Genomic DNA, 27,787 nt, shown 5'->3' on the forward strand with positions numbered 1-27,787 from the left:
TTGACCGTTGCTTTTTATTTTCACTTTATTAACAAAAATCCTGATTTGCCACAGTTACTTTGATTGGAAAATAATTGGAAAGGCAACAGGCTTTTGAACCTTGAGGGAGAAGTCTACCACGGGGCAGCCCTGGGTTATGCAGCCCAGAGAGATGATGTCCACATGGGGGGAGAGATACTGGGGCAGGGAGTCTGGGGTCACCCCTCCACTGGCCTCGATTAGCACAGAAGGGAACTCCTCCTTCAGAAGCTGAGCTGCCGCATGGAGATCCTGAGAGAGGAAGGGACAGAGGAGGAATAGAGGCCGGAAGAGACGGTGTAGGAAAGAAGAGATTGAACAAAATCCACAGCACTGACATACAGGAGGAAGAAGAATATTACATTGATAGTCCAATGTACATGAATGTCCAACGGACATTTGTCATCTGCTTTATCACAAGCCCTCCAGTACGTCTCTACCTCTTCTACATTACTTCCCTGATGCCTTTGGGAAGTCCTTCGTCAGTCTCACCTGTGGCTTAAAGTTGTCCAGCATGACGATGTCGGCTCCTGCCATGGCCGCCTCACTGCCCTCCTCCCGGCTGCCGCACTCCACCTCAATCTTACTGCTGAAGCCACACACCGAGCGGGCGTCCCTCACCGCCTGGAAGACCCACAGGTAGGTATTACATCAAATCAGTTCTCTATCAGAATGCAAAATTAATTTATATTCAAAATGCACAGAGGGAAAACTTCAGCTCTCATATTAGAAAAAGGCCAGATCTAAATGGTACACCTTGGAATATGAAAGACTTACATGTATTCTTGCACTCTGATTTTCATGCACTTGTGAAAGCATTTCAGAGGAATCGACAACCACAACATAGTATAGGTTGCTGTCAAATGTTGTACAGTTTGAGACATCCACCCTTGCCTACCTGTGTGATACTCCCTGATGCCCATATATGATTGTCTTTCAGCATCACCATTCCACTCAGGTCCTGTCTGTGCATGGACACGCCGCCCACCAGCATGGCATACTTCTCCACCAGCCGGAACCCAGGGGTGGTTTTACGCGTGCCAGCCACATGGCCATGCCAGCCTGCCTCCCTGACGATGCTCTGTAGCTGGGAGCAGCGGGTGGCTATCCCCGAGGCCCGGGCCAGGCAGTTGAGGGCCGGTCTCTCCCCGAGGAGGATACACCTTGCTGGGCCTCTGACCACAGCACTCTGGGCCACCGCATCTGGACCTGGTGGAGGTGAGGTCAAAGTAGAGTTTACCTAAAAATTACAATCATCATGTGAGTGAACTGTATCTAATGGTTAGATTGTAATCAGTTGGAATCTATTCCAATGGAATTTTGTGAATGCCAAACTCAAAGCTTGTTTCCACCATACCTTCTCCAAATGAATTTGGCAGTGTGATCAGAGTTGGTGTGTTGTCATCACATTTGTGAGGGATCTGTGTATTCTCTTAAACCTCTAGCATGCTTCTGACCAGGTTCATAGTTGGTCTCTTACCCAGCTGTGCTCCCTCTTTGTGTGCCCATTCCACAGTGCAGCTGAGCTCAGTGAAGACAGCAGTGAAGAAAGGCATGCCTGCCAGCATGCTGCACGGCGTTTTACACAACAACCTGGCCTCGACCTCATGTGACCCCACACACAGCCCTGCAGGGTCAAAGTTCGGTGTGTCCTCTGCCAGCCACTCCCGTGCCAGCCGGGACAGCGTGTGGGGAGGGAGGGTGTGTGACAAGTCATAATGTAGAGTCGTCATCTTGAGAGGGGAGGTAAAACGTGACGCCGGAAAGTTGTTCTGTTAAGAATGGAGAAAGGGGTTAGTTCCAGTGCTTTAAATCTGGCTATCCACTGATGATAGTTAAGTTTGTAGTTTAAACTGTACCCTACAAAATGTCTTGAGTTCTGGTATGAATGAATCCCTGCTCTCAATGTGCTTTTCGACCTGTTGCTTTGTAACAGTGTCCGTCTTCAGGTTAAGATTCACCACAAACAAAGAATGCTGATGTGGTGGCCTCAAGGGGGCCGATGTGTTAGAAATGCCACAGCCGATTTCTGATCCCAGTCTGCTCCTGTGGTAATATAACTGGAGTACAAGTAACGAGTGCAGATTGCAAAGAGCGCTCTGTAAGCCACACCCTAGTGGGCGGAGCTAGGCATGTTGTTCGTGCACTTAGACACATTGTAGTAAGGAGATATCATATGGAGATAGAATCTCATTTTACAATGGGTCTGCGGTGGTTCTGTGTAGTTATACTAATATATGAGTCAAGTACATTGCAGTCAATTTGATCTATGACCTAATAAGTAAGATCTTAGGGATGCGCTCACTAACCCCTCTTTTCTATTTCTCTGCATCTCCCAGGACAACGGCTGAGGGCACCCTGGCCGACACATGGACGTGCCTGCCCCCCCCCCCCCCCTCCTCGATCTGCCTGTTGCTGCCTCCACTGCTTCAGTTTCCCCCTCAAGTCACTGACACCCCACCCACACAAATGTGGATTTCTTTACTTATCATGGCATCTTTATGAAAAGCCATCTGACCATAGGGTCTTGAAGTGTTTGTACCCTCTATAGCCTAGCTATGGGTACTGTCTGAGCCTGCTGGTCACATATGATCGTGATCTAATACTGGATGGAAAACAGGCTGTTGCGATTCCTTATTGAAATGCATGGTGTATAATGAGGTCAATGTGTCAAGTGTATGAAATGCAAATGACAACGAATTAACAACAGCGGTCTTGATTGTATGTTTTGTACAGTCCGATTTGTCAATTCTGCTCATTGACAAGACAGCCCTGGTTTTAAAAAAAACATCAAATTAATTTCACCTTTATTTAACCAGGTAGGCTAGTTGAGAACAAGTTCTCATTTACAACTGCAACCTGGCCAAGATAAAGCAAAGCAGTTCGACACATACAACAGAGTTGCACATGGAATAAACAAACATACAGTAGGGGGGAAAAAAGTCTATATACAGTGTGTGCAAATGAGGTAAGATAAGGGCGGTAAGGCAATAAATATGCTATGGTGGCGAAGTAATTACAATATAGCAATTAAACACGAATGGTAGATGTGCAGAAGATGAATGTGCAAGTAGAGATACTGGGGTGCAAAGGAGCAAGATAAATAAATACAGTATGGAATCAGTATGGTTGTCTTCATTGTTGTCAATAAGACCTTTTGTGAACCTTGCCCTGTCTCTGTACATTACATACACAATCATCCAAGTTAGGATCAATAAATTATTACTACTAGGGTTGAGGTCAATTCCATGGGAAAGCAATGCAGAATCATTTGAACCTTGCCTATCATAACCCAAGAGCTAAAGCTGTATTAGACCATCTATAAATCTGTTTCATGAATGGTTATATTTTCCCAGCCTATCCCCCAGTTTACAAAAACGTGACAGGGCCAGGCTGTTGCAATAGCGGAATAAACATCCATTATTCTGTTGGTGTGTACCTTTGTGCGCTTGTGTGATGGATGGGTCAATGTTTATAATAAATTGCTAATAATTGAATGACAATTCAGCCCAGTGGATCTTTATATTCTACAGATTCTGAACAGTCATGTAACAATTGGAAGTGTTTTTGTTGCCATGTAGGCCTAGTATTTCGCCTTTGTTGGGGTTAACCAAAGGGACTGTAATTCCTTAGGTGCTGGTAGGCGAAGATGTGTTAGCCCCCAGGTGATTAGGCAGCGAGTGAGAGACTCTGGACACACATGTACACTGTGTTCAACACAACTTGTCAATAAAATAAATACTTGTAATATTGATACTTCAAGTCAACTGTGATTGCACGGTCTAGCATCTGTGCAGTCGCGTGTGGCTCACTTGCAGGGTTGTGGGTCTGATTCTCATGGGGGACCAGTATGAAAATGTATGCACTCACTACTACTGTAAGTCGTTCCCTTCGCTCCCCCCAAAAGACTGGGTAAAGGCGTCAGCATGCTCCAGTTCGGCTGGCTCCTAGCTGAACCGAACGAGTGTGCTTGCATACTCCCTTAAYTTTGAAAAACAAGAAAAAACCTGCAAGAGTACAGATTGTCCATTTTGAGATGCCGTAGCCAGTATACACTTCATCAGAATTAATCTAAAAACTCAAAATCGGTCATAAATTCAGTCAAAAAAGTCACGCAATTTTACATCTAAGATGTTTGGTGCAGTATTTCTCAATGCAAAAATGTGCATGAAAACTAGTAATCTCTTGTTGAATGACAAAGACATTATTGAATAATCCTTATTGTTGACCTATCACCGATAAAGGGGTGTAGTCTTCGGTGAGGGTTTTTTCAGCTGTTCGGGAACACACAAATCCGATGTAAAAAAAACATCACAAAATGCCATCATAATATTACGCACAAACTCTTCCGAACTGTTTCGGCTGGGAAGCATGTGGACGCTGTAAGGCACATCTCTGATATCAAGAGATCTCAACCTTTAGTAAACTATTAGTCACAATTCCAGTTTACATAAAGTCTTTATTTTACTTGCTCTACAACAGAGAACAAAATGTCCAAATCAGACTGTACAAAACATACAATGAAATCAACAACTTTTTTGTTGTGAAAAGTACAAAGTGTGTCTATAACAATGTAAATTTCATGTCAACCAGGTCTCTTGTGAAAAAGCTATTTATTTCCCGAGCACTGGTGGTCACTAGATAATCCAAAGAATTGTTAAACAGCGCCCCCTTTTGGGAGAACATTCTATTGAGAAGTGTCTAGGACTTGTTTCCCTGTTTGCTACTCAAATATATTTTACTTAAGTCATAGACAAAATTAACTGCAATACACATGTTCTGAAATATTAGATTAACTAAACAGAAACACCGCAGACCCATTGTAAAACGACAGGCCTATCTCGGTAATAAAATGTGTCCCAGTGAACAAAGCAACATGCCTAGCTCTGCCCACTGGGGCGTGGCTTACAGAGCACTCTTTGCAATGGCAGTGTTCGATTAAGGATTAAGCAGAACCGAGGTACACCGGTCTATGGCCTGCGTGGGGAACGGGCAAAAGTGGTGAGGGAGGAGCGCTCTTCTCAAATCGAACCGTAATCTGCGGTGCTCCGGTCATGTTATAAACAAGGCAGCATGGTCTATCGTTCAGAAATATACATCTCTTTTCCATAAAAGGCAGATAGTGTTTTTATCAAAAGCACTCACCTTTGCACGTGAAAACAGAATCCTACCCATTACAGGGCTGCCAACATTTGAAGAAAGTTTGGAGTGAGATTTGCTATTTGAATTTCATTGCCACAACCCCTGGTCATAGGCCTAAGCCATGTCAAAATACGTAGAATTGCAGGAAATTAGCTTTAAAACAGTACCATCTAGGGCCTAGATGCAGGAAATTAGCTTTAAAACAGTACCATCTAGGGCCTAGATGGTACTGTTTTAAAGCTAATTTCCTGCAATTCTACGTATTTTGACATGGCTTAGGCCTATGACCAGGTTTTATTTTTTTAATAGAAAACCTGGGGGGGGGGTGAAATTTTAAGAATGCAAAAAAAAAAAAATTGTACATCTTTTTTGGGTGGTTTGACACTTTATTCAGACAGTAATTAAATGAAATTGGGAGACAGGCAAATGCTAGAAACAGTGCACCAAGGCTCTGCACAGCAAATTGTAATAATGGTTGATGGCAGTGGTTAACCAAATCATAGATTCCAGTCTCATTGTCCATAGAATGCTTTCAAGGTAAGGACACAAACATTTAGCATTTTGTAATTTAGGTGAACTCGCTCTTTAAAATAGGGCTGGAAGAAAATCCTGCTATCTCTCCAGAAGGGTTGGCTACCCCTGATCTATGTTTCCCAAGTGCTGGTGGTTTGAAAATGTTATAACAATAATTTCTCTAAATCACCCAATCTTCCAAAAAAATCTAATGAATATCAATATTCGGGTGGTTTATGCCTACTAGTTGTAGATCCTTCCCATCATCTGACTATATAGACAAAATATGACGCATTTAGGAGTTGAGTCCCCTTATCTCTGCCAGGCACAATACTAAAATCTCAAATCATATTGGATTCCTGGAGCATTTAATATCAAATGCTTATTTGTATGACTCATGAAGGGCAGCAATAATGTATAGCCTAATAAAATTAATTTTCAAAGACAAGTAGGCATATCATATTTCAAATATGGGATTTATTTATTTTTTGTATTTTTTTAATTTCACCTTTATTTAACCAGGTAGGCCAGTTGAGAACAAGTTCTCATTTACAACTGTGACCTGGCCAAGATAAAGCAAAGCAGTGCGACAAAAACAACAGTTACACATGGGATAAACAAACATGCAGTCAATAACACAATAGAAAAATCTATGTACAGCGTGTGCAAATGTAGTAAGGTTAGGAGGTAAGGCAATAAATAGGCCAATAGTGGCAAAATAATTACAATTTAGCATTAACACTGGAGTGATAGATGTGCAGATGATGATGTGCGAGTAGAGATACTGGGGTGCAAAATAGCAACAAAATAACAATATGGGGATGAGGTAGTTGGGTGTGCTATTTACAGATAGGCTGTGTACAGGTACTCTGACAGCTGATGCTTAAAGTTAGTCAGGGAGATAAGACTCCAACTTCAGTGATTTTTGCAATTCGTTCCAGTCATTGGCAGCAGAGAACTGGAAGGAAAGGCGGCCAAAGAAGGTGTTGGCTTTGGGGGTGACCAGTGAAATATACCTGCTGGAGCGCGTGCTACGGGTGGGTGTTGCTATGGTGACCGGTGAGCTGAGATAAGGTTGGGCTTTACCTAGCAAAGACTTAGATGACCTGGAGCCAGTGGGTTTGGCAACAAATATGTAGCGAGGGCCAGCCAACGAGAGCATACAGGTCGCAGTGTTGGGTAGTATATGGGGGTTTGGTGACAAAACGGATGGCACTGTGATAAACTACATCCAGTTTGCTGAGTAGTGTTGGAGGCTATTTTGTAAATGACATCGCCGAAGTCGAGGATCGGTAGGATGGTCAGTTTTACGAGGGTATGTTTGGCAGCATAAGTGAAGGTGGCTTTGTTGGGAAATAGGAAGCCGATTCTAGATTTAATTTTGGATTGGAGATGCTTAATGTGAGTCTGGAAGGAGAGTTTACAGTCTAACCAGACACCTAGGTATTTGTAGTTGTCCACATATTCTAAGTCAGAACCGTCCAGAGTAGTGATGCTACTCTGGACGGTTTTATGGCATTGAAGCTCGTTTGGAGGTTTGTTAGCACAGTGTCCAAGGAAGGGCCAGATGTATACAGAACGGTGTCGTCGGCGTAGAGGTGGATCAGAGAATCACCAGCAGCAAGAGGCGGCCTGAGAATTGAACCCTGTGGCACCCCCATAGAGACTGCCAGAGGTCCGGACATTAGGCCCTCCGATTTGACACACAGAACTCTGTCTGAGAAGTGGTTGGTGAACAAGGCGAGGCAGTCATTTGAGAAACCAAGGCTGTTGAGTCTGCCGATAAGAATGCGGTGATTGACAGAGGCGAAAGCCTTGGCCAGGTCGATGAAAACGGCTGCACAGTACTGTCTTTTATCTATGGCGGTTATATCGTTTAAGACCTTGAGCATGGCTGAGGTGCACCCATGACCAGCTCGGAAACCAGATCGCATAGTGGAGAAGGTATGGTGGGATTCGAAATGGTCGGTGATCTGATTTGTTAACTTGGCTTTCGAAGACGTTAGAAAGGCAGGGCAGGATGGATATATGTCTAACAGTTTGGGTCTAGAGTGTCTCCCCCTTTGAAGAGGGGGATGACCGCGGCAGTTTCCCAATCTTTAGGGATCTCAGACGATACGAAAGAGGTTGAACAGGCTAATAATAGGGGTTGCAACAATTTCGGCAGATAAATTTAGAAAGAGAGGATACAGATTGTCTAGCCCAGCTGATTTGTAGGGTTCCAGATTTTGCAGCTCTTTCAGAACATCAGCCATCTGGATTTGGGTGAAGGAGTAGTGTTGGGGGGAGGGGGGCTTGGGCAAGTTGCTGCGGGGGGGGCAGAGCTGTTGGCCGGGGTAGGGGTAGCCAGGTGGAAAGCATGGCCAGCCGTAGAAAAATGCTTAATGAAATTCGATTATCGCAGGTTTATCGGTGGTGACAGCATTTCCTAGCCTCAGTGCAGTGGGGAGGAGGTTCTCTTATTCTCCATGGACTTTAAGGTGTGACAAAACTTTTTGGAATTAGTGCTACAGGATGCAGATTCCTGTAACACTGTGTATATTGGTTCCTGACTTCCCTGAAAAGTTGCATATCCCAGGGGCTATTCGATGCTAATGCAGTAGGCCACAGGCTGCTTTTGAGCTGGTCAAGGGCAGTCAAGTCTGGAGTAAACCAAGGGCTATATCTGTTCTTAGCATGCTTATTTAAGATGGMYAYGWYKMRWCRTRKCCGTCAGCATCCTCTACTGACGGGATGAGGTCAATATCCTTCCAGGATACCCAGGCCAGGTCAATTAGAAAGTCCTGCTCGCTGAAGTGTTTTAGGGAACGTTTGACAGTGATGAGGGGCGGTCGTTTGACCGCGGGCCCATTACGGATGCAGCCAATGAGGCAGTGATCGCTGAGATCCTGGTTGAAGACAGCAGAGGTGTATTTAGAGGGCAAGTTGGTCAGGATGATATCTATGAGGGTGCCCGTGTTAACAGATTTAGGGCTGTACTTGGTAGGTTCCTTGATCATTTGTGTGAGATTGAGGGCATCTAGCTTAGATTGTAGGATGGCCAGGGTGCTAAACATATCCCAGTTTAGGTCACCTAACAGTACGAACTCTGAAGATAGTTGGGTGGCAATCAATTCACATATGGTGTCCAGGGCACAGCTGGGGGCTGAGGGGGGTCTATAACGAGCGGCAACAGTGAGAGACTTATATCTGGAAAGGTGAATTTTTTAAAGTAGAATCGACTGTTTATATCATCATATAAGTTCAAAGATGAAGAGGCCTGGAAGGAGGAGAGGTGACTAGAAACGATTCGGTTGGCCGTTTTATGTGTGGATTAATTGTCAGAGTAGAGGACCTTGTGCATTTCAGGTAAAATAACAACTCACTGTTTATATCCCAGGACAAATTAGCTAGCAACAGCAAGCTAGCTAAATAGGACAAATTAGCTAGCAAGTACAAGCTAACTAGCTAAATTGCCATACATGTTTACTGCTTTTCGACCTGTTCCCAAATTAATGTCATTGGTTCAGAGTTTGTTTTGATATTTTAACCTGCGTGTCGTGATCGCGTTTGGTGTAGGGCAGGGGTGTCAAAGTCAAATGGACGGAGGGCCAAATAAAAAATTTAGCTACAAGCCGAGGGCCGGACTGTTCGAATGTTCATTGAAAAWTTTTTAAATGACGCATATAGTCTAGTGAACCTAATTGAACCTACTGAAAACCTAACAAATATATTCCAATATGATCAGATAAATAAAGCAATATTTTCTTATGGCTCTGTCAGTAATCTTTAATTTTCAACAGACACAAAAGACAAATTTCCTTTATATAAAAATCCCCATAACATGAACATTAAATGAAAGAAACCGGTATTCAAGGCACCATCAGTAGCCTATATTTTTCTATTTTAGCAAAAGTGGGCTAAATTTATTCAAGAAAAAAAACAATAATGCAATTTTCTATCATCCACTCAACTGAAATATTTTTAAAATATAATTGGATTGAAATACAATAAAATAAAGTGCAAAAATCTATTAATCAAAAACAACACTTTGTTTAAGGAGAAGTAACATGCAGTGAAAACAAATATTAAACTTTAACTTTTAAACTTGAACTGAGTAAAAACTCTAAATATGTGATTGCACAGTAATGTTCACTTGTTTGGGTTGAGGGTGATACTTGGTGGTGTCCCATCTTTTCCACAAGTTCATCAATGTTCGGGGTAAGGCTCTGAGCTGAGGAAATCCTCAGAATTGAGTGGAGTGTTCAGCAGTAAGTCGACTTCTGTGTGATGTTTTGTTCAGGTTCATCAAAGAAAACAGTTGTTCACCACAGGTATGTGCTGCCAAACATAGACAACGTTTGAGCAGCCTGGATGCGCAGCTGGGGCATTGTGTCGGGGAGGAAACGGGCAACTCCGCAGCACCCACTGCCGCATATTTTGCCCTCAGTGCATCATTGCATTGGAGGTCAATCAACTCCATTTGGAGGTTTGGTGGTGAGCTTTCCACGTCAACAGCAAATGGGTTACCGAGCAGTTCCAACCTGCTTTTTGTGCTTCAAAGTCAGCAAATCGGTGTCGAAAGTCAGCGGCAAGCATACCTATTTATCAGCCAACTGTGCGCTCGGGGACGCACTGGTAGAGAGCTTCTCTTTCATGGTCTGGCAGCTGGGAAAGTGGCTCAAATTTTCTTTCCGCATCTGCGTCTCCCAAGAGTCAGTTTGGTTTTGGTCACCGTTGCATTGTGGGAAATGTAGTATTGGTGCGTGTAAAAGATCTGCGGCTGCCGGCTTGCTGCGGTCTGCGGCCCGGTTCTTAATAATAATCAAGATCATCCCAGGGGCCGTAAAAAACCTTCTCGCGGGCCGGATGTGGCCCGCGGGCCTTGACTCTGACATATGTGGTGTAGGGGGACAAAATAAATTCATGCACGATGGCGCACGCGCGCAGCCGGTTTAGGTTCCATGTAGGGAAAATTAAGTATTTTGGGGGATAAACACCAAAGGTCTGTGGTAAACACAGGTTAGGATATTTTAGTTTTGTTCTATAACAATCTTCATCAGCTAACACTTGTGTACTTTGAACCCTTTATGTAATCAAAACAAGCACAAAGGCTTCACAATTCATAAGGTCATGCTAACAGACTGATAGTCGCAAAAACAAATAAGTAAAGAACTCCTAGACCTTATTTTCGGCGTTTATCCCGAAACCCCATTCACTTCCCCATTATGAATGGCTGAACGAAACAGAGGTAACTCCTTTCCGTTTTTTAGGACAAAAGCTGGCGAGCTATATGGACGCGTTCCTCTGCCCAGGCGTTGCTTACGCATGCCATATCTTAACACGGCCGGACAGGTATTTTAAGTATCGCTAACCACATATGTTGTTGCAATCTGTCAGTCGATGATGTTGTACGCAACCATTGGTTGACAAATGCAACGTCGGGGGGGGGGGGACAAGCCCCGACTGGTAAAAAAAATATTTTTCACGGTAATTCCAACTCGGAAACTCGGGCATCGACTTTATGACCTGAAGATAACTGACATGATTTGATCTTGTTTTTTTTTCGAGTTCCCATTTCATTGGTCGAAATGTAGTGATCAAGCATACTATATTTAAGCAATAATGCTCGAGGGGGTGTGGTATATAGCCAATATACCAAGGCTAAGGGCTGTTCTTATTCACGACGCATCGGGGAGCCGAGGGGTGTGGTATATGGCCATATACCACAACCTCACCGAGGTGCCTTATTGCTATTATGAACTGGTTATCAACTTAACTAGAGCAGTAAAAATAAGTGTTGTCATACCCGTGATATATGGTGTGATATACCACGGCTGTCAGCCAATCAGTATTCAGGGCTCTAACCACCCAGTTAATAATTATCTTCTATCTTCTTCCGAAATCCTCACCTGCCTCAGAGCCGACTGAACTGTCATCGGGTATTCGTTGGTACTCTTGATGATGTGGTTATCTCTGCACTCAATGTGCTTTTTCGACGCGTTGTGTTTTTTAACAGTGTCCTTCTTCAGGTGAGGATTCCCCACCACAAACGAAGAAAGCTTGCCTGCAAGTTGTGGTTCGGCCTTGCAATATTTGCAAAACATAACATTTCCTTCAAAATGCAACCACGGGAAAGCTTTCTCCCAGTGTGCGTTGTATTTGTATTGTTTCCCACCGGCAGTGGTTGGCGAAACCGGGGCAAAGCCGGTGGCCGTGTTAAGGCTACTGCTAGCCGAATCTTGTGTTGCTGGTGGCTCGGCAAAATCAATATCGACAAGATCACTGGCCTCCTCGGGATCCGGTTGACATTGTCGCCTAAAATGCAATTGGATGCTCTTCATTCTTCTTTAGTCGCGAGCCAAAACGGGCGCACGGTAGCTACTCGTCTCAAAGGCTCGCGGTTCCAGCCTCTGACTAGGCTATGATTGGCGCGTTCAGCTACGCAAAATTGAACTCGGCTACTATTGGCTCGTTGAGCTGCGCGTTGTCCTGCTTACTTTCTTGTTCAAGGTCCGTACTGTTTTTTTAATGGACTTATATCATAGAACGAGACAGACATCTTACCGGATGTATCAATATGAAGCATCCGCTTTGCGTTTCCACTCAGAGGAAGCCCAGTGGCCGGCAGTGGGAGAAGATGGAACGAGATGGATTTTTACCGACATTCTGCAAACTTTCATCGATGAAACATTTGATCTCAATATAGTTCGGTTCACAAAACTAAAAATCTGTTACGAACAGAGTATTTTTTAATTGCGTCGTTTAGGAGTGCAAAGGCAAATTTAATTGCACAGCGTTCAGAGTAGGCGTTCCCTAACGGAAATATGCAAAAATATATGCTAGAACGCATCAATAGGAACTCACTAGCTCGCCACACGTCATTGCTTTTCTGCCCACAATAACTCAATTGTTCCCATTTGAAAAGACAGGCTGTGGTCTCTTGGTTTAGTTCAAAAATATATTTGACTATCAAATTCATGAAAACGTTGTCCTTTAAGATATGTACAATTATATTTACTTCTGAGCGTTTTTTTCCCTTCATATTCGAAAACCTTCATAAAAGGCATTGGTTAAAGGTAAATTAATCCATGAACACGAATATTATTTACCATTTCTTAAAAATGACCCAATTTTCAATAATGTGATTATATAAACTGAAAGCCCATTCATAAACAGTACTGGGCTTGGCCCAGGAAGTAGGCGGTACGTGCTCATGACCTTTCTGTTCGCGAGTAAAATGGTCGCCCTGTAGAGCCCTGCAAGTGCCAAAATATGAAATGTTAAGCATTTGCATAATGGATCATCAGGGGCAATAAGAACATGGAAAAGTCTAATGGTGCATTCACGTGCTAGTGGGAACTAGGAAACGCCAAAATGTCCGACTTGCTAACTGGTTGCACATACCTGCTGTTTGTTTTGTCCCGCCCACTTCCTGGTCCAAGTCCTGTACTGTTCAATTAACTACCCCCAGTTATTATTATTTTTAATTATTTTTATTAACAACAAATCAATACAGAAAGTACATGAGGGAACACAAGTATATATAGATTATATACAATGGGCAATCGAGCTAGGGGGTACAATATCACATTACAATTACATAAGGACCATACATACACTTACAATTCTAACAGCTTTTTTGTTAGTAGAGTATTAAACTGTCTGAAAATACAGTTCAATTTCTTTTTGTAGGGTAAGAAAATTTGTTTTTTTGTTTGTAAATTTACATTTGTGTATATGAAATTGGCCAAAAGAATAATGAAATTAATTACATAAAATTGTTTCAGCTTATTTCTATCTTATGTAAAGAATCCAAGCAGTACATCTCTCCACAATAGTGTAAAATCTTCATAAATGTGTTCAATTATAAATCTACTGATGTCTTGCCACAGTTTTCTTACATGAATACAATGCCAAAAAAGATGCAACACTGTTTCTGGGTGGTCATTACAAAAGGAGCAATTTGAGTTGTTTTCCTTAAATGTCTTCATATAGTGGTTGGCAGGATAATATTTATGAATAATTTTAAAGGAAACTTCCTTAAATTTTGTTAACAAGTAGGTATGTGTGTGGCAACATCCAAACTTTTTCCCAACAGATATTGTCAATAAATCCATTCCAATAAGGCAGAAAAAAAGCAGAAAGTTTGACTTGAATTTTGTCAATATTATAATTGAAAAACAACATGAAGTTAAGGCCACCAAAAGTAGAGAAGACACGAGGAATACAATTCCAGATAGAAGTGGGTCTTAGGAATTGTTTTATCCAATTGATCTTAAAAGTATTATTTAAAGTAGTAAAGTCCAGAAAATCCAGTCCACCATTTTCATAAGTGTTCATTACAACATTTTTCCTAATGTAATGGGTACGGTTTCTCCACAGAAAGGTGAAAAGCATCTGGTCTATCTCCTTGCTTATTTTACTGTCAAGATATAAAGATAGAGCGCCATATGTTAGTCTAGAGATACCGTCGGCCTTGGTTATTAGGACTCTTCCTTTTAAAGATAAGTCCCTCTGTAGCCATTGATTTAGCTTCTTCTGGGTATTTTTAATAAGAGGGTTCAAATTTAGTAAGCCTCTAGACTTCTGATCCTTTGTAATGGTTATGCCTAAATATGTAAGTTATTATTTTACTGGAATACCATAATAGGAAGGTGTCACACAATCTTTGACAGCTATGAGTTCACATTTATTAATGTTAAGATAGACCAGACACTTTGGAAAAGGATTGTATCACATTGATCGATATGGGAATTAGAATAGCGTCTTTCAGAAAAAGTGAAGCCAGCTGGCTTATAATAATTTCTTTACCAGCTATGGAAATACCTTGTACAGGACTATTATTTAAAGAATTTGCAAGAAGTTGGGTGATTAATAAAAACAGGTACGGGGAGATAGAGGACAACCTTGCCTAATTCCTCTAACTCAAATCTAGGTGAGGTGCCATATTTCAATTTGATAGAGCTGTTACCATTTGCATAGAGAGTCTTAATAGCCTTACAGAAAAAAATCCCCAAAGCCAAGTCTCAAGGGAGTGGAAGAGAAACTGATGCTCTACTGTGTTAAATGCTTTATAAAAATCTAAAAATAATACACTGCTCAAAAAAATAAAGGGAACACTTAAACAACACAATGTAACTGCAAGTCAAATCACACTTCTGTGAAATCAAACTGTCCACTTAGGAAGCAACACTGTGACAATAAATTTCACATGCTGTTGTGCAAATGGAATAGACAAAAGGTGGAAATTATAGGCAATTAGCAAGACACCCCCAATAAAGGAGTGGTTCTGCAGGTGGTGACCACAGACCACTTCTCAGTTCCGATGCTTCCTGGCTGATGTATTGCACTTTGGAATGCTGGCTGCTCTTCACTCTAGTGGTAGCATGAAACGGAGTCTACAACCCACACAAGGCTCAGTAGTGCAGCTCATCAATGCGAGCTGTGCAGAAGGTTTGCTGTGTCTGTCAGGTAGTTCCAGAGCATGGAGCGCTCCAGGAACAGGCCATGTACATCAGAGAACGTGGAGGAGGCCAACAACCAGCAGCAGGACCGCTACCTCGCCTTTATGTGCAGGAGGAGCAGGCGGAGACTGCCAGAAGTTCCTTGCAAAAGGACCTCCAGCAGGCCCACAGAATGTTGCATTTGTCTGCTCAAACGTCAGAAAACAGACTCCATGAGGGTGGTGAGACCCGACGTCCACAGGTGGGGTTTGCTTAACAGCCCAAACACCGTGGCAGGACGTTTTGGCACTTGCCAGAGAACACAAGATGGTCAAATTCACCACTGGCGCCCTCGTGCTCTTCACAGATGAAGCAGGTTCACACTGAGACATGAGCACAGTGACAGACTGTGACAGAGTCTTGGAGACGCCGTAGCGAGAACGTTCTGCTGCCTGCAACAATCCTCCAGCATGACCGGTTTGCGGTGGGTCAGTCAGTGTGTGGTGGCATTTCTTTGGGGGCCGCACAGCCCTCATGTGCTCGCCAGAGGAGCCTGACTGCCATTAGTACCGAGATGAGATCCTCAGACCCCTTGTGATCATATGCTGGTGCGTTGGCCCTGGGTTCCTCCTAATGTAAAACAATGCTAGACCTCATGTGGCTGGAGTGTGTCAGCAGTTCCTGCAAGAGGAAGCATGATGCTATGGACTGGCCCACTCGTTCCCCAGACCTAATCCAATTGAGCACATCTGGGACATCATGTCTCGCTCCATCCACCAACAGATGAAAGCAGGTTCACACTGAGACTGTCAGGAGTTGGCGGATGCTTTAGTCCAGGTCTGGGAGGAAATCCCTCAGAGACCATCCGCCACCTCATCAGGAGCATGCCAGGCGTTGTAGGGAGTCATACAGGCACCTGGAGGCCACACAACACTACTGAGCCTCCATTTAGAGACATACACTCATAAGTTGGATCAGCCTGTAGTGTGGTTTTCCACTTTAATTTTGAGTGTGACTCCAAATCCAGACCTCCATGGGTTGATAAATTTGATTTCCATTGATCATTTGTGTGATTTTGTTGTCAGCACATTCAACTATGTAAAGAAAAAAGTATTTAATAAGAATATTTCATTCATTCAGATCTAGGATGTGTTATTTTAGTGTTCCCTTTATTTTTTTGAGCAGTGTATGAAGCTATCCTCAGTTATTAGGTCTGAGTAGTCAAGTATGTCTAATACTAGTCTGACATTGTTAGAAATATGTCTGTTCCACATGAAGCCAGACTGTGTTTCATCAATGATTGCATCCAGAACTTCTTTAATTATTTTTGCAAGTAGTAAGGCTAATATCTTATAGTCATTATTAAGAAGACAAATTGGACGCCAGTTATCGATGAGCAGCACTTCTTTTTTTTTAGGCTTAGGTATCAGTGTTATTAACCCCTGACTCATTGTAGGAGGGAGAACATTGTTTTTAATATTCTCTAAAAAGACTTCAAATAGGAAGGGAGCTACTTGTTCAGAAAACAATTTGTAAAATTCTGATGTAATTCCATCAACACCTGGTGATTTATTGTTCTTTAGATGTTTGATAGACTATAATCTCTTCAACTTTGATGGGTTCATCACACTGTTAGATTCTATATCACTGATAGAGTGAACATTATTCAGTGAGTAAAAAAAAAAGAAAAGCGGATTCCTGACAGTACGTAGAGCTATACAATTTTCTGTAAAAATTGCTACAGTGTTTAGCGATTAATTTTTGGTCATCTGTAATAACACCATCAACTACCCCCAGTTAGTTAGTCGGAAATGTCAGTTTCCAAGTTCAGACTAATACTTGTAGGTTAAAGGTTAGGTTACTCTTAGCTCTCAAACGCTAGGCAGCCTTTCTGCCATTCTAGGCAGCCATTCTGCCCATGGCTGCCTCGTGAACTACAATCCTGACTCTGTGCTTTAACCTTTAGAAATGTCAATAATCATCGCTTGCGATACGGATTTCGAAACATATGACCCTTATCTTTCATCAGCGAGAAAGAATCCTTCAAATAAAAAAAATATATTTACTGTAGCAGTTCTGCACAGATCAATACAGCCAAGGGTACTTCCATCCAACGAAATTACACTTCCCGAGTTACGCTTACACAGGTGTTCGCAGTTGTGTAAAGTACTTAAGTAATAATACTTTAAAATTGCTACTTCAGTAGTTTAATTAAGTATCTGTACTTTACTATTTATATTTTTGACAACTTTTAGAAAATGTACTTTTACATTTTCCCAGACACCCAAAAGTTAATTTTGAATGCTTAGCAGGACAGGAAAATGGTCCAATTCACACACTTATCAAGAGAACCTCCCTGGTCATCCCGACTGTCTCTGATCTGACGGATTCACTAAACACAAATGCTTCGTTTGTAAATTATATATCTGAGTGTTGAAGTGTGCCCCTGGCTATCCATAAATAAATATATTTAAAAATGGGTGCTGTCTGGTTTGCTTAATATAAGGAATTTTCAATGATTTATACTTTTGATACTTAAGTATATTTAAAAACCAAATACTTTTACTGAAGTAGTATTTTACTGGGTGACTCACTTTTGAGTAATTTTCTATTAAAAAAGGTATCTTTACTTTTACTCAAGTACAAGAAGTACTTGAGTACTTTTTCCACAACTGGGTGTTCGGAGCATGCTAGATAGCCAATTAGCACAGGTGGTCGCCTAGTCTGTAACATTGATATATGGCCATGTGGGAACACTAACCCTATCAAGGTGTGTATCAATTTAACCTTTTGTTTTTTGAAAATTATTTCTCACTGATATGAAAGATAAGGTCCTTATGCTTCCAAAACAGTACCAAAAGCGTTGCATATTAAGGTTCAGAACGAGCATCTGGGATCTTAACAAATCCCCCCCCCCCCCCCATGATCAAGGGCTAGGTTATTCTGAACCACAGCTGTTTGCATCCTATTGCACCTGTTGCAAACACCTGTTTGTATCCTCAAATGGCAGCTATGATGTGCTTATCAACTGAAGACAATTTTAGAGACTTGCAAAAATTATTTTGATACAAAAAGTCTATTGTACAGTAAAAAGTAATTTTGTCTGCAGAGATTCTCCATTGTAATCACATTTGGTCCACAGCGATGGTTGTGTATAACAGTGGTTCTCAAACCTTTGAGTTATTGTATCTCCAATCACATTTTGCTCTGATCCAAAATACCCCCTTATGTGCAAGTTCTTACGTATCTCAGGACCTACCGCAACAAATGTTATAGTAATGTTTACAATTTTTGTGTATTTAAACACTATTCAACAATACAAATACAATAAATCAAATATCCAAATGAAATTATTATTATGGATACACAATGGGCTACAGAGGAATGTTTACTCACCACAAAAGTAACAATGTTCCTCTTAACTTTGATTCAGTGATTGTTTAGGACATTCAAAGAGGACAACACCAGAAAAGTGGAATTTGCTCCTTTGCTCATGTTGTAATGTTTACAAGCTAAGCGAAGAATGTGAAAGTCAGTCACATTGAGTTACAGTTTTGAAAAAACTATTAGTCTTGTTTTTCTGTTGAACCCGACAATCTGAGTAACACAACAGTTCTCAGAGACATTTCAAGTTTGGGAGGTCAAAGTCCAACAACAAAAAATACAAAAAGTAATGTTAATTTAAAAAATATATATATATCAGTAAATTATGTTGGAATACTTTTCATTCAGACAAAGATCTTCACCGACATGTCAATTTAATTTCAGAGTCCCCCTTATTGGTCCCAAAGCCTTAAAAGTTGCAATCTAAATTCATTATGATAGTCTTACTTCTGGAACTATAAGTTATTCTAAAGCACAAAAGATGTCACTTTCCTAAATGCAAAGTGGTGGTTTGGTTTTGGACATATTCACCTGAGTGTAGTGCAATATGCAGTTCTGACAAGTGAAAGGCATGCAGGGCTGCCTTAAACCTACAACTCATAACACTGCACAATATAAACAGAGATAATTTATGATGATGTCAGACAACTCTTGCGCAGCACTGCGCGCAGACGGGATGCTCTCGACCACATCCCGTAGCTTCACTAGAGATGGAAGAGCAAACAAAACATCTCACTCGCTCCATTTTCTCTGTTTCATATGATGTATAGTCAATTAACTAGCTGAGCAGACCAGACCATCTTGGAACTCCCCCACCATTGTAAAAAATATTTTGGAAGCTATAGAAATTCATTCAGGTCTACATTTGTTTTGCCACGTTTATTCTATTACAGACACCTTAATGCACTTTAAAATTATATTATCTAAGCTACATAAATGTAATTTTGTCCTTGAACCATTTAATTCAAACCTGCTTCTTCTGAGGAGTGCCATTATTGCTGACCGGTGCTTTCAAAGCCTCTCATTGGCCAATACATAGCATCAGCATCAGCCCTTGATCATGACTCAGTTCCATACATTACCAACAACTGGGAACTCAGAAATCTCAGACTTACAACTTCAGTGTGTTCAAGACAACTGGGAACTTGAGAGAAAAAAAAAAGAAGAAAACTAGCTCTGCCTGGGAAAAATCATTTTGAACAGTCATCCAACTCGGAATTCCAACTCGAGAACTCTGGCCTCTTTCTAGAGCTCAGACTTTCTGACCTGAAGATCACTGACGTCATGATTTCACCTTGTATTTTTCAGAGTTCCCAGTTGTCTTGAACGCACCATAATGCATTGGTCTAGCACAGTATGAGTCATAATACCCATAAAACCTAGCGGTCAAACACGGAAATGGTTACAATCATTTTTACACCATTCAGTCATAAATAAGGTTACATAACCTTGCCCATACTAATGATCTGCTGTCCAGAGGGTAACAGCAAACAATGTTTTCCCGCAGTAAACACACTTGACTCGAGAGGATGAATCTGTCCATCTCTGAAACCTCAAAGCCAGACTAAAATAATTCAGCTAGCTAGGGTAGCTACAAGTCAAGTAGTCCTTGAAGTAGGCTACCCACCCCTCACCCACAGACAAAAACATTACTAGTTACTAGTCAAGGATCATATCACCTCCACCTTACCGGCCACCCTAGACCCACTTCAGTTTGCATACCGTCCCAACAGGTCCACAGACGACGCAATCGCCTGCTCACTGCCCTATCCCATCTGGACAAAAGGAATACCTATGTAAGAATGCTGTTCATTGACTTTTTCGGCGCCGAAAAAGAGATGGCCGCCTCGCTTCGCGTTCCTTGGAAAATATGCAGTATTTTGTTTTTTTATGTGTTATTTCTTACATCGGTACCCCAGGTAATCTTAGGTTTCATTACATACAGTCGGGAGGAACTACTGAATATACGATTAACGTCAACTCATCATCGTTCCTACCAGGAATATGACTTTCCCGAAACAGGATCCAGTGTTTTGCCTCCACCCAATACAATGGATCTGATCCCGCCGGCGACCCTGTGCGACGCCGTAAAAGGGGCAAACGAGGCGTCTCGTGGTCAGGCTTCGGAACGGGCACATCGCGCTCCACTCCCTAGCATACTACTCGCCAATGTCCAGTCTCTTGACAATAAGGTTGATGAAATCCGAGCACGGGTAGCATTCCAGAGAGACATCAGGATTGCAACGTGCTCTGCTTCATGGAAACATGGCTAACTCAAGAGACGCTAACGGAGTCGGTGCAGCCAGCTGGTTTCTTCATGCATCGCGCCGACAGAAACAAACATCTTTCTGGTAAGAAGAGGGCGGGGGGTATGCCTTATGATTAACGAGACGTGGTGTGATCATCATAACAACACACAGGAACTCAAGTCATTCTGTTCACCTGATCTAGAACTCCTCACAATCAATGTCGACCGCATTATCTACCAAGGGAATTCTCTTCAATCATAATCACAGCCGTATATATTCCCCCCCAAGCAGACACATCGATGGCCCTGAACGAACTTTATCTGACTCTTTGTAAACTGGAAAACCACACACCCTGAGGCTGCATTCATCGTAGCTGGGGATTTTAAACAAGGCTAATCTAAAAACAAACTCCCTAATTCTATCAGCATATCGATTGTGCTACAGGGCTGGAAAAACCCCTAGATCATTGTTATACTAATTTCCGCGACGCATATAAGCCCTCCCCGCCCCCCTTTCGGAAAAGCTGACCACGACTCCATTTTGTTGATTCCAGCCTACAAACAGAAACTAAAACAAGCTCCCGCGCTCAGGTCTGTTCAACGCTGGTCCGACCAATCTGAATCCACGCTTCAAGACTGCTTCGATCACGCGGATTGGAATATGTTCCGCATTGCGTCCAACAACAATATTGACGAATATGCTGATTCGGTTGAGCGAGTTCATTAGGAAGTGCATTGACGATGTCGTACCCACAGCAACGATTAAAACATTCCCAAACCAGAAACCGTGGATTGACGGCAGCATTCGCGTGAAACTGAAAGCGGCGAACCACTGCTTTTAACCAGGGCAAGGTGACCGGAAGCATGACCGAATACAAACAGTGTAGCTATTCTCTCCGCAAGGCAATCAAACAGGCTAAGTCCCAGTACAGAGACAAAATCGAGTCGCAATTCAACAGCTCAGACACACAGAGGTATGTGGCAGGGTCTACAGTCAATTCACGGATTCAAAAAGAAAACCAGCCCCGTCGCGGACCAGGATGTCTTGCTCCCAGACAGGCTAAACAAACTTTTTTGCCCGCTTTGAGGACAATACAGTGCCACTGACACGGCCCCTACCAAAACCTGCGGGCTCTCCTTCACTGCAGCCGAGGTGAGTAAACATTTAAACGTGTTAACCCTCGCAAGGCTGCAGGCCCAGACGCATTCCAGCCCGCGTCCTCAGAGCATGCGCAGACCAGCTGGCTGGTGTGTTACGGACATATTCAATCAATCCTTATCCCAGTCTGCTGTTCCCACATGCTTCAAGAGGGCCACCATTGTTCCTGTTCCCAAGAAAGCTAGGTAACTGAGCTAAACGACTACCGCCCGTAGCACTCACTTCCGTCATCATGAAGTGCTTTGAGAGACTAGTCAAGGCCATATCACCTCCACCCTACCGGACACCCTAGACCCACTCCAATTTGCTTACCGACCCAATAGGTCCACAGACGACGCAATCGCAACCACACTGCACACTGCCCTAACCCATCTGGACAAGAGGAATACCCATGTGAGAATGCTGTTATCGATTACAGCTCAGCATTTAACACCATAGTACCCTCCAAACTCGTCATCAAGCTCGAGACCCCTGGGTCTCGACCCCGCCCTGTGCAACTGGGTCCTGGACTTCCTGACGGGCGCCCCCAGGTGGTGAGGGTAGGTAACAACATCTCACCCCGCTGATCCTCAACACTGGGCCCCCACAAGGGTGCGTTCTGAGCCCTCTCCTGTACTCCCTGTTCACCCACGACTGCGTGGCCATGCACGCCTCCAACTCAATCATCAAGTTTGCGGATGACACTACAGTGGTAGGCTTGATTACCAACAACGACGAGACGGCCTACAGGAGGAGGTGAGGGCCCTCGGAGTGTGGTGTCAGGAAAATAACCTCACACTCAACGTCAACAAAACAAAGGAGATGATTGTGGACTTCAGGAAACAGCAGAGGGAGCACCCCCCTATCCACATTGACGGGTCAGTAGTGGAGAAGGTGGAAAGTTTTAAGTTCCTCGGTGTACACATCACGGACCAAACTGAATTGGTCCACCCACACAGACAGCGTTGTGAAGAAGGCGCAGTAGCGCCTCTTCAACTCAGGAGCTGAAGAAATTCGGCTTGTCACCAAAAGCACTCACAAACTTCTACAGATGCACAATCGAGAGCATCCTGTCGGGCTGTATCACCGCCTGGTACGGCAACTGCTCCGCCCACAACCGTAAGGCTCTCCAGAGGGTAGTGAGGTCTGCAGAACGCATCACCGGGGCAAACTACCTGCCCTCCAGGACACCTACACCACCCGATGTCACAGGAAGGCCATAAAGATCATCAAGGACAACAACCACCCCAAGCCACTGCCTGTTCACCCGCTATCATCCAGAAGGCGAGGTCAGTACAGGTGCATCAAAGCAGGGACCGAGAGACTGAAAAACAGCTTCTATCTCAAGGCCATCAGACTGTTAAAACAGCCACCACTAACATTTAGCGGCCCGCTGCCAACATACTGACTCAACTCCAGCCACTTTAAAAATGGGAATTGATGGAAATTTGTAAAAATGTACCACTAGCCACTTTAAACAATGCCACTTAATATAATGTTTACATACCTACATTACCCATCTCATATGTATATACTGTACTCTATATCATCTACTGCATCTTGCCATCTTTATGTAATACATGTACCCTAGCCACTTTAAACTATGCCACTTTATGTTTACATACCCTACGTACTCATCTCATATGTATATACCGTACTCTATACCATCTACTGCATCTTGCCATGCCGTTCTGTACCACCACTCATTCATATATCTTTATGTACATATTCTTTATCCCTTTACACTTGTGTGTGTGTATAGGTAGTAGTTGTGGAATTGTAGGTTAGATTACTTGTTGGTTATTACTGCATTGTCGGAACTAGAAGCACAAGCATTTCGCTACCCTCGCATTAACATCTGCTAACCATGTGTATGTGACTAATAAAATTTGATTTGATTTGACTACAGCTCAGCTTTCAACACCATAGTACCCTCCAAGCTCATCATCAAGCTTGAGGCCCTGGGTCTCAACCCCACCCTGTGAAATTGGTCCTGGACTTTGACGGTCCCGCCCCAGGTGGTGAAGGTAGGAAACAACATCTCCCACTTCGCTGACCCTCAACACTGGGGCCCCCACGAAGGGTGGATGCTCAGCCCCCTCCTGTACTCCCTGTTCACCCACGACTGTGTGGCCACGCACGCCCCCAACTCAATCATCAAGTTTCCAGACGACACAACAGTAGTGGGCTTGATTACCAACAACAACGAGACAGCCTACAGGGAGGAGGTGAGGGCACTCGGAGTGTGGTGTCAGGAAAACAACGTCTCACACAACATCAACAAAACAAAGGAGATGATCGTGGACTTCAGGAAACAGCAGAGGGAGCAGCCCCCTATCTGCATCAAAGGGACAGCAGTGGAGAAGATGGAAAGTTAAGTTCCTCGGTATACACATCACAGACAAACTGAAATGGTCCACCCACACAGACAGTGTGGTGAAGAAGGCGCAAGTGCCTCTTCAACCTCAGGAGGCTGAAGAAATTTGGCTTGTCACCCAAAACCCTGACAAACGTTTACAGATGCACAATCGAGAGCAGTCTGTCGGGCTGTATCACAGCCTGGTACGGCAACTGCAAGGCTCTCCAGAGGGTGGTGCAGTCTGCACAACGCATCACCGAGGCAAACTACCTACCCATGACACCTACAGKACCCGATGTCACAGGAAGGCCAAAAAGATAATTAAGGACATCAACCACCCGAGCCACTGCCTGTTCACACCGCTACCATCCAGAAGGCGAGGTCAGTACAGGTGCATCAAAGCTGGGACCGAGAGACTAAAGAACAGCTTCTATCTCAAGGCCATCAGACTGCTAAACAGCAATCACTAACTCAGAGAGGCTGCTGCCTACATTGAGACCCAATCACTGGCCACTTTAATAAATGGATCACTAGTCACTTTATACAATGCACTCTAAATAATGCCACTTTAATAATGTTTACATATCTTACATTACTCATATCACATGTATATACTATATTTTATACCATCTATTGCACCTTGCCTATGCCACTCGGCCATCACTCATCCATATACATATTCTTATTCTCCCCTGTAGATTTGTGTATTAGGTAGTTGTTGGGGAATTGTTAGATATTACTGCACTGTCGGAACTAAAAGCACAAGCATTTCGCTACACTCGCATTAACATCTGCTAAACACGTGTATGTGACAAATACATTTGTATTTGATTATCTAGAACACCTAGCCATAGCTTCCCCAAGTTAGCTACCATGCTAGACTGTTGGTTTATAAAAGCCAAAGAAAGAAACTTGTTTTTAGGAATTTCTCATGCATTTAAAAGGCTAGGCAAATAGCCTGGCTAGATGGCGAATAGCAGTCTAATGTTGCTAACTAATTAACCAACCAACCATGAGCTACCTAGCTAGATAACAGGCATTTTTTAATGAAAAACTTTCCCAAGAAGACAGTTCACAGAATTGTCCATTTAAATAACTTGAACCAATTTATGATTTACTAAATTTAGCAGTTAATCCAGAGATTCAGATCATCATGGACCTGGTGAGATGTGAAGCTTGAGACAGACATTTGTAGTTCTGTATGATTTCAGATTAGCATTTCATTTTTGGCGGGAAAATACATGTGTATATATTGATAAAAGTCACCTTGTCCAAGAGAGATTTGCACCGTTTTCAAAACATCACGCCAGTGTAAGTCTACACGAAACACAGCCATTTTTTGAAGTGTTTCTCAAATCCACAATGGTTTTATGGGTACAATGACAGGTCCACTGTGGGACACAGTGGAGTTGTCATAATACCCATAAAACCTAGTGGTCAAACAGGGAAATGGTTCCAATAGTTTTTTCACCATTAAATTTGATCCATTGTGGATGTTCATGAGTAAAGTTTGATTTGATTGATGACATTACAGCTGTAGAATATTTAACTGTCATTTTAACATGACAAGTGCAGTTTTTCATTAAACATTTAATTGATAACACTTGACACATCAATCAAATAGTGGGAAGGATCCTATAAATCAAGACAATGCATGTACCACTCCGAATAAGTAAAGCCTTTCAAGATTGGTTATGAAACTAAAATATATCATATCTGATGAATGATTATACAGTGCATTCGGAACGGATTCAGAGCCCTTGATTTTTTCCCACATTTTGTTACGTTATAGCCTTACTATAAAATTGATTCAACTGTTTCTTCAGTCTGAGGTCCTGAGCGCTCTGGAGCAGGTTTTCATCAACAATCTCTGTACTTTGCTCCGTTCATCTTTCCCTCGATCCTGACTAGTCTCACAGTCCCTGCCGCTGAAAACCATCCCCACAGCATGATCCTGCCACCACCATGCTTCACCCTAGGGATGCTGCCAGGTTTCCTCCAGACGTGACGCTTGGCATTCAGGCTAAAGAGTCCAATCTTGGTTTCATCAGACTAGAGAATCTTGTTTCTTGTGGTCAGAGTCTTTAGGTGCCTTTTGGCAAACTCCAAGCGGGCTGTCATATGCCTTTTACTGAGGAGTGGCTTCAGTCTGGCCACTACCATAAAGGCCTGATTGGTGGAGTGCTGCAGAGATGATGGTCCTTCTGGAAGGTTCTCCCATCACCACAGAGGAACTCTGGAGCTTTGTCAGAGTGACCATTGGGTTCTTGCTCACCTCCCTGACCAAGGCCCTTCTCCCCAGATTGCTCAGTTTGGCCGGGGCGGCCAGCTCTAGGACATGCACTGGCAACTGTGGGACCTTATATAGACAGGCGTGTACCTTTCCAAATCATGTACAATCAATTGAATTTACCACAGGTGAACTCTAATCAAGTTGTAGAAACATTTCAAGGATGATCAATGGAACAGGATGCACCCGAGATACATTTCTAGTCTCTTAGCAAAGGGTCTGAATACTTATGTAAATAAGGTTTCTGTTTTATAAATGTGCCAAAATGTCTAAAAAACTGTTTTCACTTTGTCATTATGGGGTAGTGTGTAGATTGATGATGAAAAACATTGATTAAATTCATTTTAGAATATGGCTGTAATGTTACAAAATGTGGGAAAAGTCTAGAGGTCTGAATACTTTCCGAATGCACTGTATAATTGATAAAGTAGCTCTTCCCTGTAGAATGTTGACAGCAGTATAAAACATTGTATTTTTTAACTCACTGACACAGGATAAACTATCCCTCATGGCCCTGACCAAACCGGTAAATTGCCCGTCACTCTGGCTGTACTTCTCCTCATGGCCAAGTTTATAGTGGTCTTCTGCCTTTTTAATGCTCTTATGCTTATCCTTTAAAAATGCCATAAGGTCTGAAATAGACACCACAGTCGACATACTGTACAAACAATTATCTAGGCTAAGTAATACAAAATTATTTTATGATCTACTGCTCTGCTAGCTGAACAATTATCTAGGCAAAGTAATACAAACATATCTTCTAATCTACTGCTTTGCTAACTAGCTAGTTAAAGTGTAGTCAGTCGCTAACTAAGACAGAGAAAGGGGACAGAATAATTTCTACACTTTATTCAATTAATTTAAATACAGCACATGGAATCATCTTGGATTGGATACAGGTCTCTGATTGCGCTTGCTGAGGTCTTCTATGTTGGTAATTAGCGTTTCGAATGTGAGAGTAAATTGAGGCAAATATATTGATAAAACTCACCTTGTCTGAGAGAGATTTAAACGGCTGTCAAAACGTCACAGCAAGGTAAGCCTACACCAAACACACACTTAATTTAAAGTGTTTGTAAAATTCCCAACGTGAAAAGTGTATGGAGTTATTTCCATGTTTTACCGCTAGGTTTTATAGGTATTATGACCCGCCCACTGTAGCGGACTATTGGGCAAAACAGACAGGGTTGGCTTAGATTGTTGACAACATGTAAACTATATTTTGTCTCCAATGTTTATTGAAAACATAAATACATTTGCACAATGAGCA

General features: G+C 42.7%; 1 protein-coding gene across 5 annotated transcripts; it reads right to left on the reverse strand.

Moving 5' to 3' along the window:
- Positions 1-27,640, reverse strand: LOC112080741 (nicotinate-nucleotide pyrophosphorylase [carboxylating]). Of its 5 annotated transcripts, none has more exons than XM_024146631.2 (5): positions 27,509-27,640; positions 1,499-1,790; positions 917-1,227; positions 511-642; positions 1-270 (listed from the first exon to the last, which is right to left on the reverse strand). In XM_024146631.2, exons 2-5 carry the CDS (start codon positions 1,749-1,751, stop codon positions 55-57), a joined length of 912 nt encoding a protein of 303 aa, XP_024002399.1. In that variant the 5' UTR covers positions 1,752-1,790; positions 27,509-27,640; the 3' UTR covers positions 1-54. The 5 variants fall into 5 exon arrangements, with proteins under 5 accessions (XP_024002399.1, XP_024002398.1, XP_024002400.1 ...); XM_024146630.2 differs by lacking the exon at positions 27,509-27,640 and adding an exon at positions 18,495-18,683; XM_024146632.2 differs by lacking the exon at positions 27,509-27,640 and adding an exon at positions 12,220-12,451.
- Between the last annotated feature and the right edge of the window lie 147 nt (positions 27,641-27,787).

This window comes from Salvelinus sp. IW2-2015, unplaced genomic scaffold (assembly GCF_002910315.2).
Source record: "Salvelinus sp. IW2-2015 unplaced genomic scaffold, ASM291031v2 Un_scaffold16469, whole genome shotgun sequence".
NCBI lineage: Eukaryota > Metazoa > Chordata > Actinopteri > Salmoniformes > Salmonidae > Salvelinus > Salvelinus sp. IW2-2015.

What these genes read in the sequence shown, in the direction of transcription:
- LOC112080741 (XM_024146629.2), bottom strand. Translation starts at nt 11,996, where the DNA reads ATGAAGAGCATCCAATTGCATTTTAGGCGACAATGTCAACCGGATCCC. An exon ending in CATCAGGGAGTATCACACAG is followed by an intron (nt 643 to 916) that starts GTAGGCAAGGGT and finishes TGGGTCTTCCAG; the next exon opens with GCGGTGAGGGACGCCCGCTC. An exon ending in TGGACAACTTTAAGCCACAG is followed by an intron (nt 271 to 510) that starts GTGAGACTGACG and finishes TTCCTCTCTCAG; the next exon opens with GATCTCCATGCGGCAGCTCA.